The sequence below is a fragment of the Anticarsia gemmatalis genome, chromosome 2, assembly GCF_050436995.1.
Source record: "Anticarsia gemmatalis isolate Benzon Research Colony breed Stoneville strain chromosome 2, ilAntGemm2 primary, whole genome shotgun sequence".
Taxonomy (NCBI): Eukaryota; Metazoa; Arthropoda; class Insecta; order Lepidoptera; family Erebidae; genus Anticarsia; species Anticarsia gemmatalis.
The window spans coordinates 8143552-8158724 of record NC_134746.1 but is presented as its reverse complement, the minus strand read 5'-3'; the positions used below and the strand labels follow the sequence as shown (position 1 = coordinate 8158724).

At 36.4% G+C, this 15173-nt stretch overlaps 1 protein-coding gene across 1 annotated transcript in view; it reads left to right on the top strand.

The window, feature by feature from the left end:
• LOC142983181 (uncharacterized) overlaps positions 1-13748 on the top strand; it is a 60616-nt gene extending 46868 nt beyond the window's left edge. The window contains exons 3-10 of the mRNA XM_076130067.1: positions 7327-10231; positions 10325-10560; positions 10673-10749; positions 10844-11216; positions 11297-11427; positions 11514-11663; positions 11976-12133; positions 12355-13748. Of these exons, the coding sequence (XP_075986182.1) occupies positions 7327-10231; positions 10325-10560; positions 10673-10749; positions 10844-11216; positions 11297-11427; positions 11514-11663; positions 11976-12133; positions 12355-12481 (4157 nt within the window). The 3' untranslated portion in view covers positions 12482-13748. The remainder of the gene's footprint in view (positions 1-7326; positions 10232-10324; positions 10561-10672; positions 10750-10843; positions 11217-11296; positions 11428-11513; positions 11664-11975; positions 12134-12354) is intronic.
• The last annotated feature ends 1425 nt before the right edge of the window (positions 13749-15173 follow it).

The following is a 15173-nucleotide window of genomic DNA, read 5'->3' as shown; positions in this document are numbered from 1 at the left end:
TACATTAAAAGAAAGCTGAGGAAAATAGAAAAGCGGTCCATTGGCGTTAAATGTCGCTAATTATTATACGGAACCCTCCCACCAGGGCTGCTGCTAATGATAGTTACTTTTCCTTTTTAAAGCTGCCACAGATGAACGCTTGGGCTATTAAACGTTCCCGTATTCTATTCTAAGATACTCCTTTTCCCCGTCATTAGGAAGAATTAAAACAACGGACGCTAATTTAACCGGCTAATTGACAAATTGACTGCCTCTGTGGCTCGGTTGGTAGTGTATCCGACTGCTAGCCCTAAAGATTCGGGTTCGATTCCCTAATCCAGCAAAGTACTATCCGTTTTTTCTATTTTATATTAGAATTTTTATCAATAGTAGCCTGTAATTTGGTTATGTGCCCGGTAAATGGCAATAGGCTCGCTATTAGGTACATGGGACTAATAACACCTCGGCCTTCACCTTCGTGTATATTCGTGTAAATTTTATGTAAGTATGTACAAATAAATTGTTTAAAAGTACGCGCTCTATAACATCGCAGGTGTACGTGTACCGCAACTGTTCACTACAGCTTTTTGCTGATGTATTTTTAAACGGGATAAAACTCTCGATAGGTACGAAAACTGTGTTTGCGTTGTGTATTTATTTTCATGCAGTGATTTTAATATTTTAAAGTATTTATATCCATCATTTAACTGCACGTTTGGCGCAGTGGTTTAAGCGGTCACCTCGCCGCGACAACCGTAGCGCCGCGTGTGGTGGGTTCGAATCCCACCCGGGACATATCTTTGTGTGATGAGCACGAGTATATGTTCTGAGCCTGGTTGTGAATTTATCTATATAAGTATGTATTTAGAAGTATATAAGTATGTTTATCAGTTATTTGGTTACCATAGTACAAGCTCTGCTTAGTTTGGAATCAAATGACCGTGTGTGAATTGTCCCACTATATTTATTTATTTATTTATTTATTTATTATTTAACCTACAACATAACACGAAAGATTTATAGAACATGTTATGATTACGACTTATTTTTATTTTTTAAAGCCGAAATGGACGTATTCGAGCTAAATACTATGACCAAAGTCAACGTTTTAGAACGACTAACGAGATAAAATCTTACTTAAAATGTTGGTCTCCACAAATAAAAGAAAGATAAAATAATTTTAAGCGGTGTGTAGACTTTGCTAGACGATTTTCTAGTTAACATATAAAACACATATGTAAATACAAACACGTCTAATTCTAAGTAAAAATAATTGTTAATTTCAAGCGCAGATCTCTCGCAGAATTTATATTGTTATAAAGTAGGACGTTGTACGGCAATCGTATGTTTGATATAAAAACGCGTGATGCATACGGTCTATTTGCCAGTGCTAATAACGGTTCATAGTCTCCGCAGATGGTTCAGTTTGCATACTAACCAGATGGGCAGAAACCACTGAACGAGATAAATCTCGCTGAATGAAATACGAAAACGAAAAGGCATACCTCTACTAGCTTCTGCCCGTGATTTTGTTCACGTGGAAAGGTTTTAAAAAAAAATATCATATACACACATAGGTACATACATAGATTCACTGCTTCTTACCGTGGGGGTAGACAGTGATTATATAGTTAATATTCTCTCTGTATAACTTTAATCTAAATCCGATTAGTACTTCTGGTGTGATTGAGTAACAAACCTTCATCTAAACATCCAGATTTTCCCATTTATAGTATTACTAGCTTTTGCTCGCGACTTAGCCCGCGATGCAAAATATCCTATGTGTTAAACCAGATTATAAACGGTGTCCCAAATTTTATCAAAATCCGTTCAGTAGTTCTCGCGAGATGAGTAAACAAACATCGAAACTTTCTCATTTAAAATATTTGTATCATACAGATTCGGTCAGTGTGAAAGATTGATAACCTGGTTTAGGTTAGAACGACCTTCTCAGAGTGCATGCTGGTCTAAATTTTACGAACGAGGTCGATTTCGTCATTAATCTGTACTACAGAAACTTTATTACACGGCCGCTACTATTTGGTAGTAAATTCTATGGTAGTTCGTAATTAAATACAAATCGTGTACACTTTTAATGTGTTCTGACTTATGGGAATATAATTGTATGCGTGTACAATGTCTCGTTGAATTATAAAGTACACAGTAACTCGATTTTGATTATTACTTACTTGAAACTTTTCAAGTTTATGAATTAATGAAGTTTGAAAATTTTAGTTTGAAGTTTCTTGCTGAAATTAATTTTCATATTACTTTTGGAAATAAAATACGCATGTCACAATATGTTGCGTATTGTATTTTAATATTATACTAAGGCTTCTTTTGAAAGCCTTTTTTCTTCGAAGTTACAATCAAGTTCAATCCTTTTCGTGATTAAAAAGAAGGGAAATAAGACCCAGCAACGTAAGCAAATTGGATAAATTTCACATAATGAGGCTGGAAAGGGACAGAAGGGTTTTTTGAGAGAGCCGTACAAATTACTTAAAGGCAAGAAGCTAAGTAAAAATCTAATGCGAAATGATTGGAGTTCGTAACGTAGTAATAATGTAGTACTCTCTGTACGGGGATTACGCTCCAGGGATTACACTTTGTCTAACAATGATCCACTTTCGAAGCAGCCGAGCACCGACGCTGTAAGACGAACAACTAATCCCGTTTCCGCATTACGACCGACCTAAGAGTGCAATTTTTCAAACTAGCGTCTAGCAATCACTTGCGACACAATCATTAGTAAGTCCCGATTAAACCAGCTACCTGTGAAAGTAACATACCGTTGCCACTTCACTGCACACGATAATAATCTGCCCAGCTTCTATGATAAGGTTTACGTAAAGAAAACAAAGTGTATATCTTTTTTATTATATCTCGTAAAAAATTTCGAGTAAACATTTTACGCTCGAAATAAAAAAGTGAAATGTTTACCTTAAGCGGGGTACATATCAGGGCAGCCCTGTATATTACAAAGAGCTTTTAAGCCCTTTCCGCACACGTCACGTGCAGACCGGGCCTTAGCTAACGCGTGTGCCTGCCTAATTACCTGCGATTTACGGCATGTGCCCCGCCTCTAATATTAATTACAACTTATTGTTCTAATGAATGTTGTTTTTTTGTGTCCCGAGGCCCCTCTGATGAAAGTTCACATGTCCGCAAAAAGCCCGACCTATTTTTTGTGTCTATGTAATTCCATTTGGCGTCATTGTGCCGAAATTTGTATTATAAATCTTCGTTTACCATTCCCCTTAGATAATGTTTATATATCCGCAACCTTGTAGCACCCAATTTGATAAAATTACGTTCAGGTATGAAGACAATTTTATTATGAAAATATTCTGTACAGTACTGAACGGTTTCGGCTGTGTGAAAGAGATTATAATTTAATCAAATATATTATCGGATCTCTTTGGTACGTTATCACATTTTTGATTTCATATAAAATCTCGGGTATGAAGCTTTTTCGAGGAAACCTAATTGAATAGACTTTTTGCTCGTACTTATATAACATACCAGCGTACGGGTTATAAGGTTATACTCTTACATACTGATATTTATAGTACGTTATTAAAACAAGATATAAAATGTTTATTGTTTCATATCGACCCTTAGACGTATCTTACCATTTTCGTTTTTGTCTAATATGATACTTAAAAAATAGATCATCATTCAACCAAAATATCCGCACGAAAGCGATTCTTGTCATCCTATATTCATAAAGAAAGTTTGAAGGAACTACACAGGCCACTATTGGCATTCTGCGCTCATAATAATCAACCGTGGCGTATAAACATTGACATGAGCGATAAAGCCACGAAACTCGGCCAGTCTCGGGGGAAATTCCAGTTTCTTGCGACCTCCAAGTTAATCAGAAAATATATTGAAGGCAGAGGGGACGGAACAGCATTTCTTTCATCAGGTGAACCTTGCTGTCGATTCTATACGTACTCTCACGAAAGGGTTCATGTTTGGAAAGGATAAAGTTCAAATTGAGGTTTAAGGGTCTCTCTTGTGATAGATTCGATTGACCTGACACACTTTTTATTCAATTTATCTGAGTTTTCATGCCCATCTATTTAAAATACTTTTTCACTTAAGTTGTACATGGTGCAAAATTCAGATACATTTCTTGAATATCTTAATTTGATTGATGACAATTTAAATCCAAAAGTTTGATCACAGTCGCGTTACATTGTTTCAGTAATAAGAAATTCTCTTTATACGACAGAAAGAAGCGTAAATATAACACAATTTATTCAAATTCATCGGTTTGCGTGAGGGATATTTGGGGTTGGTAATTTGTACTGATAAAAATATACAAAAATTCCGGAATATCTCGAGGTCAGCCGGCAATCAGTTATTATAATCCGCCCCATTGCCAAATCTTCGCATAAAGGGAATGCAGTAATAACACTCCGTTAACTTCAAAGCAAAATACATTTTATCTTACAATGGAAATTCCTTTTGTGGAATTTTGGCAAGATTTCATCAATCTTCCGATCCGTCTAAAATACCTGTAAATGAAATGCTGCTATTTTTATGCGCAAAGTGATTCCATTAAATATCTAACGTAAAAGTTTCAACGTAAAACGATTCAGCATTTTCACGCCGAACATAAAAATGCTCTTTATCCATATTTACCTTACTTCTCAATGGCACTCTTGACTCCCATAATATTAAATTTAAAAACGCTGAGTTTGGAGGCGCACCCCAAATGTAATCGAAACATAAATCTGTTTAATTTGCTTTAAATTTTCCTCCGCCTTGATAAACGATGAATCTTTAACATTTACTGACAAATTGTTGCAGACATTACGTTGATTTTTTAATGTAAGACTGATTTAAGATAATGTACTTTATTAAATAAACGATTGAAAGACGTCGTCAAACCACCGTAAAAGGTCACATTTACTAATTTATTACAATGTTCCTGTAAAGTTAAGCTAAAATATGGTGTAATTATAATTTAATTATGTAACAATTATGTTATAAGATATGTTTGCCTTGAAACACTTTTTGCAGGAAACTCTGCTCACGTTTCAATTTATTATTAATTGTTCCTGTCAAGTTAATGAGAGCCTAAATTTCATGCCACATCTTGATAGCAAAAAGTTACGCGAAGTTTTTAGGGCGATTATATTGTTTAATAAATATTTACAAAGTATCGGTAAACAGAGCTCAAAGTTTGGTCGGCTGAAGGGTCCTTGTAGTTTATGAGATATTCAGCTGATCGATTTCCTATTAAGCCCAACGATACTCACTCGGGACCTGATGAACACCGACGCCATTCTTAATTAGGGATATGATCCGCAAGAAAGTAATTTCCTCAAGATTATCTTGCGAACGATATACAGGCCAAAACCGAGAACATAATAATAAACTAGAAGAGCCGTAAAATGTGATTAGAGTGCGTGCTATCTGCTGAGATATGATTTTTTGTCTCAGGTTACAGATTGTAATAGGGGCGATTCACACGACGATAATATGAAAATACTTTTGTTTCGCTACGTACTTAGATGTTTATACTAAAGTAGAAGTAATACGATAGTCCAGAAATAGAATAGTAGTAGTGTTTGCGCAATTCATTGAACCGTGAGTCAACAGATTGGTATTTCGTTCATTCTCTTGTGGAAAAGTGACACCGCGTGTTTATACGACTCAAGGATTTAGTTCTTGGTTCCGTGACGTGTCGCCGCCGCGTATCCTTTACACAGTCATATTACATTTCAAATTCCAAATTGCTTAGCGGCTTTCCATCTCATAAATAAATCTACATCAAGTGAAGAGTCTTTTGTTTCGAGTTGAAGTGTACGATGGTGTAGATAAGGGAATGTGCGTGCACGTACTGCATCAGACATCGCGGCTATTAATCTTGTACCGTACGTTTGACATGTAAATACACTTCGCGCGATATTAAATTATGTCATCGCAATATCTTATGACTTGACTGTACTCAGTAACTTCTTGGAACAACTTTGACCTCTGTAACCTACGAGACTAACAGTGTTCTTAAATCTGTTTAATAAATTTGAGAAAAATTGTAGTTTTTTCAAGAAAGTCGGATTCAGGGGCATTTTGTTCTAGACACAGGACTTAGATATTTAACTGTGGTTGTAAAATATGAGACAAAAATATTCAAGGGAAACAAACAAACTCATAAACCTGTTTGTTTTGAATACCAAAACATAAAAATACCTGTTCATAATAAACCAATGTTTACCGAGATTGTCATTTCCGAAGACACGTAACATGATGTATGGAGTAAAGTACCCGCATACATTAGCTGATACAAAAATATCCTTCACGAAATTGTATTAAAGGCGAATAAAACAAAAATTCACACAAAACAAACTCACGGAGCCATTACGATATTGTTTTTCCCCACAAGTGAGGAGTTGTTTTGCACACTAACTTAGTTTATGGAGAAATAATAGGATTACTTTTCACTCACGTATATTAATAATACTATTTATTATCTGTCTCGTGATGTACACATTTAATAAGTGTCTGAAATAAATCCAGTTACGTAAACTGTAACAGATTTTGAACAAGTAGACCGTTTGTCTAAAAGATCAATGAAGATAATAAATACACTCCGTTAATCCACTTGTCATTCATCGCTATACTATCGTATCATCACAGATTTAAAAACGATTACCTTCTCTATTTCATCATGCATAGAAACTAGGATGGAACGGCTCTTGACAAAACGTTAATTTACATAAAATTGTAAGGTTGTAGCGAAAAAAATACGGACACATGTAACGTTAGAGTGACGTAACGTGTGAAATATTCGCGTGAACATTTTATGCCACAACTAACGCGCCAGACGAATTAATTACACGTTTAATTGCAATTCATTAATTTTAGAACGCAATGCATTTTACTCTGGTTTGACAATATTATATTTGGCAAATGCAAATGGGGATTAAAATAAAATCTTTTGAACTATAATATGATAGGTTTGTCAGGGATTCTGCATAATTCATGTCCATTTTTGTTTGTTTTGTCACAATTATAATAACGCCTTCAGTTTTATTTATCACATTATAATATTGTAATGCTGCAATAAAACTGTCCAAGAATACAATGTATTCTTGTGATTTGCATTCTTTCGATTGCACTTCTCCGCATCTGCATTCAACGGAAATACCCAATGCATTCTTCACATTGTTTTACGATTACCGACTAGCGACGTGAAATTTTGCAACGCTCCAAGCAAAATTTATTTTAAAGTAACATTTTAAAACCACTTTGAAACACGTGGCGTAAATTAACTTTTCATCATAAAAGTGCGACAAGAATATAATTAACGATCTATTATTTTCCTTGTTTCAGATGATAATCACTTTTACTTTTCACCGGTGGAAAAAAGTTTTGCTCAAGTTCAACCGCCTTTGTTTCCAAACAGTCGCCCGTCTTCATTCTACGAACACGGAGATAATAACTACAGAGCTACGCAGACAGCGCAGCAATTAATCTATAACGAGGGTCAGACTAGATTCCCAAGTCCTAACTATAATCAAAATCCATCGCCTTTTCAATTACCTACAGGCAGGAGTCAATCTGGAACTCAGTATTATGTAAATGTAAACCAGCCAGAATTTACGTCACAGCGGCAAAGGTTCAGGCCGGCGCTACCTTATAACTTCCAATTGGTTCACCCTGCCTCTACGAAAAGGCCTGACGTGTCCCAAATACACTCTGTAGCTTATCAAAATGATCCATCGAAACCAGAAACGTTTCTTGGTCAAATCACTTTAAATAATCCTGATATTGATTATTTACAAAACAGCAGGTTTAAAAATATGCCGTTCGATGGCAATAGCTTGAAAAGCAATGGACAAAGCGGTCATATTTCACATGACGAGGATATCGAGAATGACAATCAAGATTTATATGATCATCACAGGGTAACCACCTACAATCCACACAAACTTGCAAGTAAACAAAGACTGAACAATAAGCCTAACGCACCAAGGTTTTCAATTTCAAATGAAAACAGAAATGCTCACAACTCTCAAATTCCTGCAAGCAGCGCATTTACTAGAAACAATAACTTTAATACACCAAAATCGAACGCTAATGTATATCATAGTTCTTCCACTGAGTACAAAGGACTTTTAGATATAGAACCTTTGCTTGAAGATGATATTAGTGACAGCTCGTTTAGAGAGCTTATGAAGAATCCTCAAGGCTCATACGATGTGCAAGTTATAAAATCGAACAACACATCTGAAGTCACTGATGACAGTAAACCTGACGCCAGTTCTATGAATTCTGATAATTATCCAAAACGTGAGCCTTTAAGACCAACTACGACCTCTACTTCCACTACTACTACCAGCACAACTACAGAGAGTAGTAAATATTCCGACGATGATCACGAAAGTGATGAAGTAGACGACGAAGGCGAGTACGTAGAATATTACGATGACACCGAAAGCACAGAGATTAAGCATACGACTGTACAACCGCACTCACACGAACATTCAACCGATATATACGACGAATACGACACAACTGAAGAGCCTGAGAAATCTACACACGAGCCAAAACGAAACACGACAGAGTTCGACGTTCTTGTAATGAAACCTGAAAAAACTATGGTGCAAGAAGATAATTTCAAACATTTCGTTGATACACCTGTAATTGATCAGACGGAACACAAACATAGTAAGGAACAAGAAGCTCCGGTTTCTGAGCAGAATGATTCTGCTAGAGAGGATGATATATCATCGATAGAAACACCATCTATATTAGGACAAGAGGTTGTTTCAGTTGTTACAACAAAGAGTGTTGTTAATGGCACTATTTCCATTCCCGATGTTACTTACGCACCTAGTACTACTAAACTAAGCGCGTCTTCAGAAAGTACTCCGTCTGCAACAAGTAATCAAATGAATGATGCATCAATACCAGTAACGACTGAAAACTGGATTGTAGTTGCCTCAGTTCAGACCAGCAGAAGTGTATCCGGTGCCCGGTTCCTACCTTTCCCTACTGTGGAACAGGAAGAAAAGAAACAAGTACTAACTGATGACAAAGAAGATGAAGATGAAGAGTCTGTTACGAAAGATCCGAGGTCAGAACAAGACAATAGTGGTCTAGTAAGTAACCCATCATCTACAGAAAATATCAATGATAAGTTGGATAGTATACAATCTGAGTTATCAAGCGCTGTTTTGTCTGGATCGCTGAATAATGAGAACAAGAACATCGAGTTAATAACTGAGTCGACTACAGAGAGTACAACAACGACAACAACCACTACAACTACTACTACGACCACACCTTCTCCGCCAAAACTTTTTACACTGAAAAGTACAACGGCTGCAGCAATAACAGAAAGATCGTCACCCGAACCATTGCCAGTTCAAATAAAGAAGTTCGCTCCAAGGGTAACAACATCTACCACGCCAAAGCCAAGGAAGAAGCCTTCTTTAGTAACTGTTATGGATGATTTAGCTGGATTCTTACCTTCAGGCTATAAGGCAAGACATTCTTACAAGGATAAACGAACAAGTACCACCACCACTACGACTACGACTACTACAACCACTACTAGTGCACCAGTGACATCTAGTGAGATTCCAATTATCAATGGAACGCAGGGCCGTTCATCCGGAATTAGCACCAAAAACAAAGTCATAGTTTTAGACTACAAATCTCTACTTCCTAAAGAATACAAGCCTAAAGAAAATAGACCTCAAGATGATCTCGTTAAGAAACTACAGAAAGATGACCTCAGCAAACTGTTACCGGCGAATTACAAGCCACCAAGTACAGAAACACCTGAAACCAAACCATCTATTAAACCAGATATATTACAAAAGATTCAGCAAGTCGATATATCAGCATTCTTACCTAAAGATTTCAAACCGAATGTGACTACAACGGAAAAACCAAAAGTTAACATTAAAATTCCCGCAAACGCTGTTCCAGTGGACATATCAGCTTTGTTACCTCCGGGCTTTAAATTAAATTCGACAGAAGACGCAGACACTCCAGTGAAACCTATCAAGGTAGCCGACGTTTCAAGTTTATTGCCACCTGGATTCAAACTAAACGAAACAACTGAAGAGGAAAGTCCACCTCCAAGCAGCACAACTAAAGCTCCTGGTGGCATCAAATTAGTATTCCCTTCAAGGCCAGGTGGCAAAACGATGAGAAAAACAACGACTCCTAAATCGTTGGGTCCTGTTCCAGTCACACCAAAGATTCAAAAGGGTTGGCCCACAAGGTAAATATTTCTTTTATATTTCAACTGTCTGTTTAAACCATAGTACAGTTATTCTTATTTTTAATCTTTAATATAATATTATTACCATTTTAGAGCTTCAACTGAATTCACTGGCTGGCCATCGCCGTCTACGACTCCGTTCTCAATTGAAAAGTTATTGGAAGCTCAGAGGAATGCCACTGCAACTAGTCCTATGCCGTTCAGTACTGAGGCGTCAACTCGACGCGTTACGACCACGACTACTACTACACCAGTACCACCACCGCCTACCACTCCCGGTGTATGTCGAAGAGAATGTGATATTGCTGCTACCATCAAAATTGTTTCAGGTAAATAAGCAACTGATATTATTTTAATAAGTATTAGCTTACAAACAGGCGACATTTCCTAAGAAAAGTTAGAAATGCATTAATATCATTATGTAATTGTGTTTTCTTTCAGGAGTGAAATGGGTGCCAGAATTGTTGGACCACCACACTGATGAATGGAAACGACTGGCCGAAGATGTGAAAGAAGAGGTAAGAACTCTTTATTAATATATTTAATTTCTCAGCTGGAATACACAATAATGTGAATTTACTTACATATGTACTTATATTTCCTTTTTTCCAGTTGAATTCAGTCTATTCTAAATCCGATTACCTTCGCAAATGGTACAAAGGAATCAGAATTGATGGTTTCACTCAAGGTTCCGTTCTTGTCGACTACTTTATCGAACTTAAAGAAGTCGAAGAGCGAGTGGATACGCTGGATTTGAAGAAAATGTTCCACAAGTCTCTGCATGACGCGAGACCTGGTTCAGTCGTTGAGACAGTAACTGAGAAACCAGAAGAAGACTTTGATCCTGATGTAATGCTTGGAGATCAACCTGATGAAGAAAGGATGAGGAAGAGCAACGAAAAAATGACTAAGACAATTGACAAATCTGCAGGAAAATTAGAAATTGGAAAGTTTGTTATGGATCCTGCGTATACTGAATTTATAGGTAAACTTACACACAAGTTATTTTTTAATAAAACACCACTACGTTTCGTACATTTTCTACTATAATGTTACCTTTTTCAGTGTTGCCAAAACGCGAGGAGCCCACGCCTGTAGTACCGGAAGAAGAATCATTCTTACCTCAATGGGGTATCGCTGTGATTGTTATTGCAATGGCGTCTCTTCTCTTCGTTGTTATATTCGGCGTCACAGTGGTAACTAAAACTGACAAAAAACAAACGATAATAACGCAAAGTGACTCTTTTAGAATACGACATAAATATCTTTTTTTCTTCCGCAGTTGGTTAACCGTCAAAAGAGTGCCAAAGCGAAACAACCTATCCCGCTTAGTGAAGATATGCTCAGAGAACTGGACAAGAGTCATATGGGAGGCTTTGATGATGTCCATCAACTGAAAGAACGTGAACTCCCATATCTGCCATCGGGCAAGGTAACTTGATGATCACTGTAGAATCATCTTTTCCAGATTTTGCTAAAAAGTTCCGAATAGTACAAAAACCTTAACTAATATTATAATGTATAGGTTTTAAGCTCGATTGAAAATTAAGGTAGAATACCTTATCGAATTACATCAACCGTGGTCATGGGCTGACTTCCCGAGTCATGAATAAGGAATTCTAACCTTTTATTTTCAATCGCGTTTAAGACCCGATACATTATAATATTATGTGTACAAGTCGCGAGAGTTCAAACATTAACCTTAACTATACTATATTGATGTTAATATGGTACCTTTTTCCAGCGTATGTCGACTGCGTTCATAGAGCAGTTGGCTTACCCGAACCCGGGAGACTCCTGGCGATCGGAGTGGACGCCGCAACTGCAGAAATACATGCAGCATTACACGCCCGACTCCGGACGAGGCTCGCAGATTTACGGGCCTGCTGGAAATGCCTACGGGTATGCTTGTTTTCTTTTTGTTTTGTCCGATTGTACGTCGACTATTGAGTCTGTATTGGCTTTAGCTCGGTGTTAGTTTGCCTTTGATTCAATACCTCGGTACTTTAGAATATGTTCAGCAGACGAGATTTTTCAGAAATTTTAATTTTGCTTACTTTAGTTAAAAGTTTGTAGTGTGTTGTTTTCAAGAGTGTATGTTAATATGCGTGTTGTGTCGACAGATACGGCGGTTCGCAGCTGTACGGGCAGACAGGAGGCGGGTCCCAAGTGTACGGTTACACGGGCGAGTACCCGGCCCCGCGCTCACACTACTCGCGGCGCCGCTCCGAATACGACAGCAACTTCTAGACCCTTCTAGATATACATATATTCGCCTACTGAGACTTGACACACTCTTGACAATATCTTCTTTTTAATCTCGAGAACCTAATTTATAATACTCGATAGACGTTTCATCCACTCTGTGTAGATTAGTCACTTACTTCCGAACATACTGTAACAGGTTGTGAAATAATTTTATCATTACGGAACCGAACGTTGTTAGAGGGGAATTAGATTCGTATTCCAGAATTTATACGATACGACTTTACATTTTGCATGATATTTTTAGCAGCTTTTAGTCCGGCCTATTTAGGACTTAACAGTGCCAACCCAGATGGTTACGTCGCGTATAATATTTATTTTGTAACAACAATGTTTCTGTAATTAAAAAATAGTTATTAAATGGAAATTATCTGCCAAAATATTAACTATTTACGACTGATTGTGAGATGTAAATAAGTAGAATAAGAACTCACCAATATTGTAAGTGGAGACTAGTAGGTGAGGCTACCAAGTACTTGTGTAGATATCTCTCTGCATACCTATATTTGCTCAGAACCTGTAGTAGATCGTGCAGTGGCCCGTGTGTGAGCGTGAAACGCCTCTTTGTGCCAAATGTTCGTCTGTGTGTGCGACGCGTGCGTGTAAATATAAACATAATATCCCTTTCATATAGATATATTAACATTTAGTGCGTATAGATGTTGGACCATCATTGCATGACATGTCCTCTTCCCACATACGGTCCGAGTGCGTGGTCGAGATGAATTTGTGTAATGTTGTGTCCCCATTTTTCCAGAATAAATAATAATTTATTCGAAGATTTTTTACTCTGTGTCATTCAAACGCATTAGGTTAACGATCTTCATGTATGGATTTCATAATCTTAAGAATGTAATTGATGATCGTCAATTTTAATTACTGCAAAACTCGTCAAACAGGTTCACAAAGACGTTAAATGTAATTTTAATATAATTAGCGATTAGCTACTTAAACTAAATAACATCGTTAATTAGTGTGGAAGTTTTAAAAACTTGAATTTACTTGGATGTGTCAAAATGATGAATTATGTCATAAAGTATAATATATTGATTGTATTTTGTAAATTCCTCGCGTAAAGTGCGACACGGTCATTATGTACCTACCAATTAGATTAAGTATAGTAATTGCATGAATTCGTGTATATAAAACAATTTTTGTACATGTAGATTTTAATTTAATTATTGATTAGTTAGTGACAAAGTAAACCATTAAGATCCTGAATATAGATAATTATATATAATGTAAAAAGTTGTTTTAATTGTTTATTATTTCGAAAACCCAAATCCCTTTGAAATGAGACTGGTTGAGAACTTACTATGTTGCAGTAAATCATTGCAGCCGTGGAGCGGTAAAATTAATCCTCCCCTACAGGCAAACGAACAAAGTGCTTGAACACAATGTGCACTCGTTATAATAGCAAAATGCTATTATACGTACCTAGCTAAAACGTAATCTGGTTACAAACAATGTAGTTTATATCCAAACGAAATATATTTTCGTTAAATCTTTTAATAAACTACTTCAAAGAAAGTTTGTGGGTTCGATCCTCACAAGATATTGTTTATGTGATCTAAAAATACAAATAATTACAGATCTAGTCAATTATAGGTATAGGCACATAATGGTAATAAAAAAAATAAACTCAAGATTGAATCAGGAGCTAAGATGGCTTGTATAGTCCGAGTTGTCTTTAATATCTGACTAATTGCACATCGTAGTCAGAATAATTTACTAGAAGCATCTTTATAAAGAAGTATATTGTGTATATACAATTAAATCAAAAGATAAATCTAATAGGTCTACGCATTTGTGTGGACGGATTACGTATTTAAAATTCCATGAATATTATAGCACTGTGTGTAAGCAGCTACCCCTCAAAGTTTCAACTCTACATAATCTTGGATGCCGTTGTGAGTGGTAAATAAAACACACCTATTTTCTAGGGATATTTTAAAAATCTTTGATACATAAAAAAACAAGCAGAATAAGAAACGTTCGTATCAGCTTCGTATTAAAAAATAAGCACGAGGTTTTCAAGTCAAAATTAAGCAAGCTTCAGCTTCAATAAGCAGACAAACTTGACACGTCTTCCAATCTCAGCATGAAGGTCTTTTTTTTTGTTTCTCTCGTCAATTCTATAATGTTTTCTTAATTTTTCTGGCAAGGTTTACTTTTAGAATTTTAGTTATACATACCTAACCTACCCATAGAAAAGGACACACAAAAAATGAAGCAAAATGTCCTTTTGCCAATAATAGAACTTACTGGGTACCTCTCGGATAGGCATATAAATGCTCGTTGTCATCTTCACATATGATGTCATCTTTATCATATGAGATGGGCGACAAGTCTCTTATCCAATTGAATATAAAAAATATGGATTAACTCATCAACGGAAGAAAACAGAATACGATTCCCAGAACCCTACTCGGTACAGTCGGTACATACTCGTAGTTACGTTAAGGCAATTAAAAGTTCGCAAAACAAACTTGTCTTTGGCCAAATATAATGACAACAGTAACGCAATGGATTAACAAGTCAGCTTACAGCGACCAAATCAAACAAACTTCGGAAATACTCCCTCTAAAGGTATCTCAATTTATTTGGAACGTTTGAACTTAGATCTCATCACTTATAAAAGCTTTACTGGCTCCCAACCCGCATTAATATAAATTCT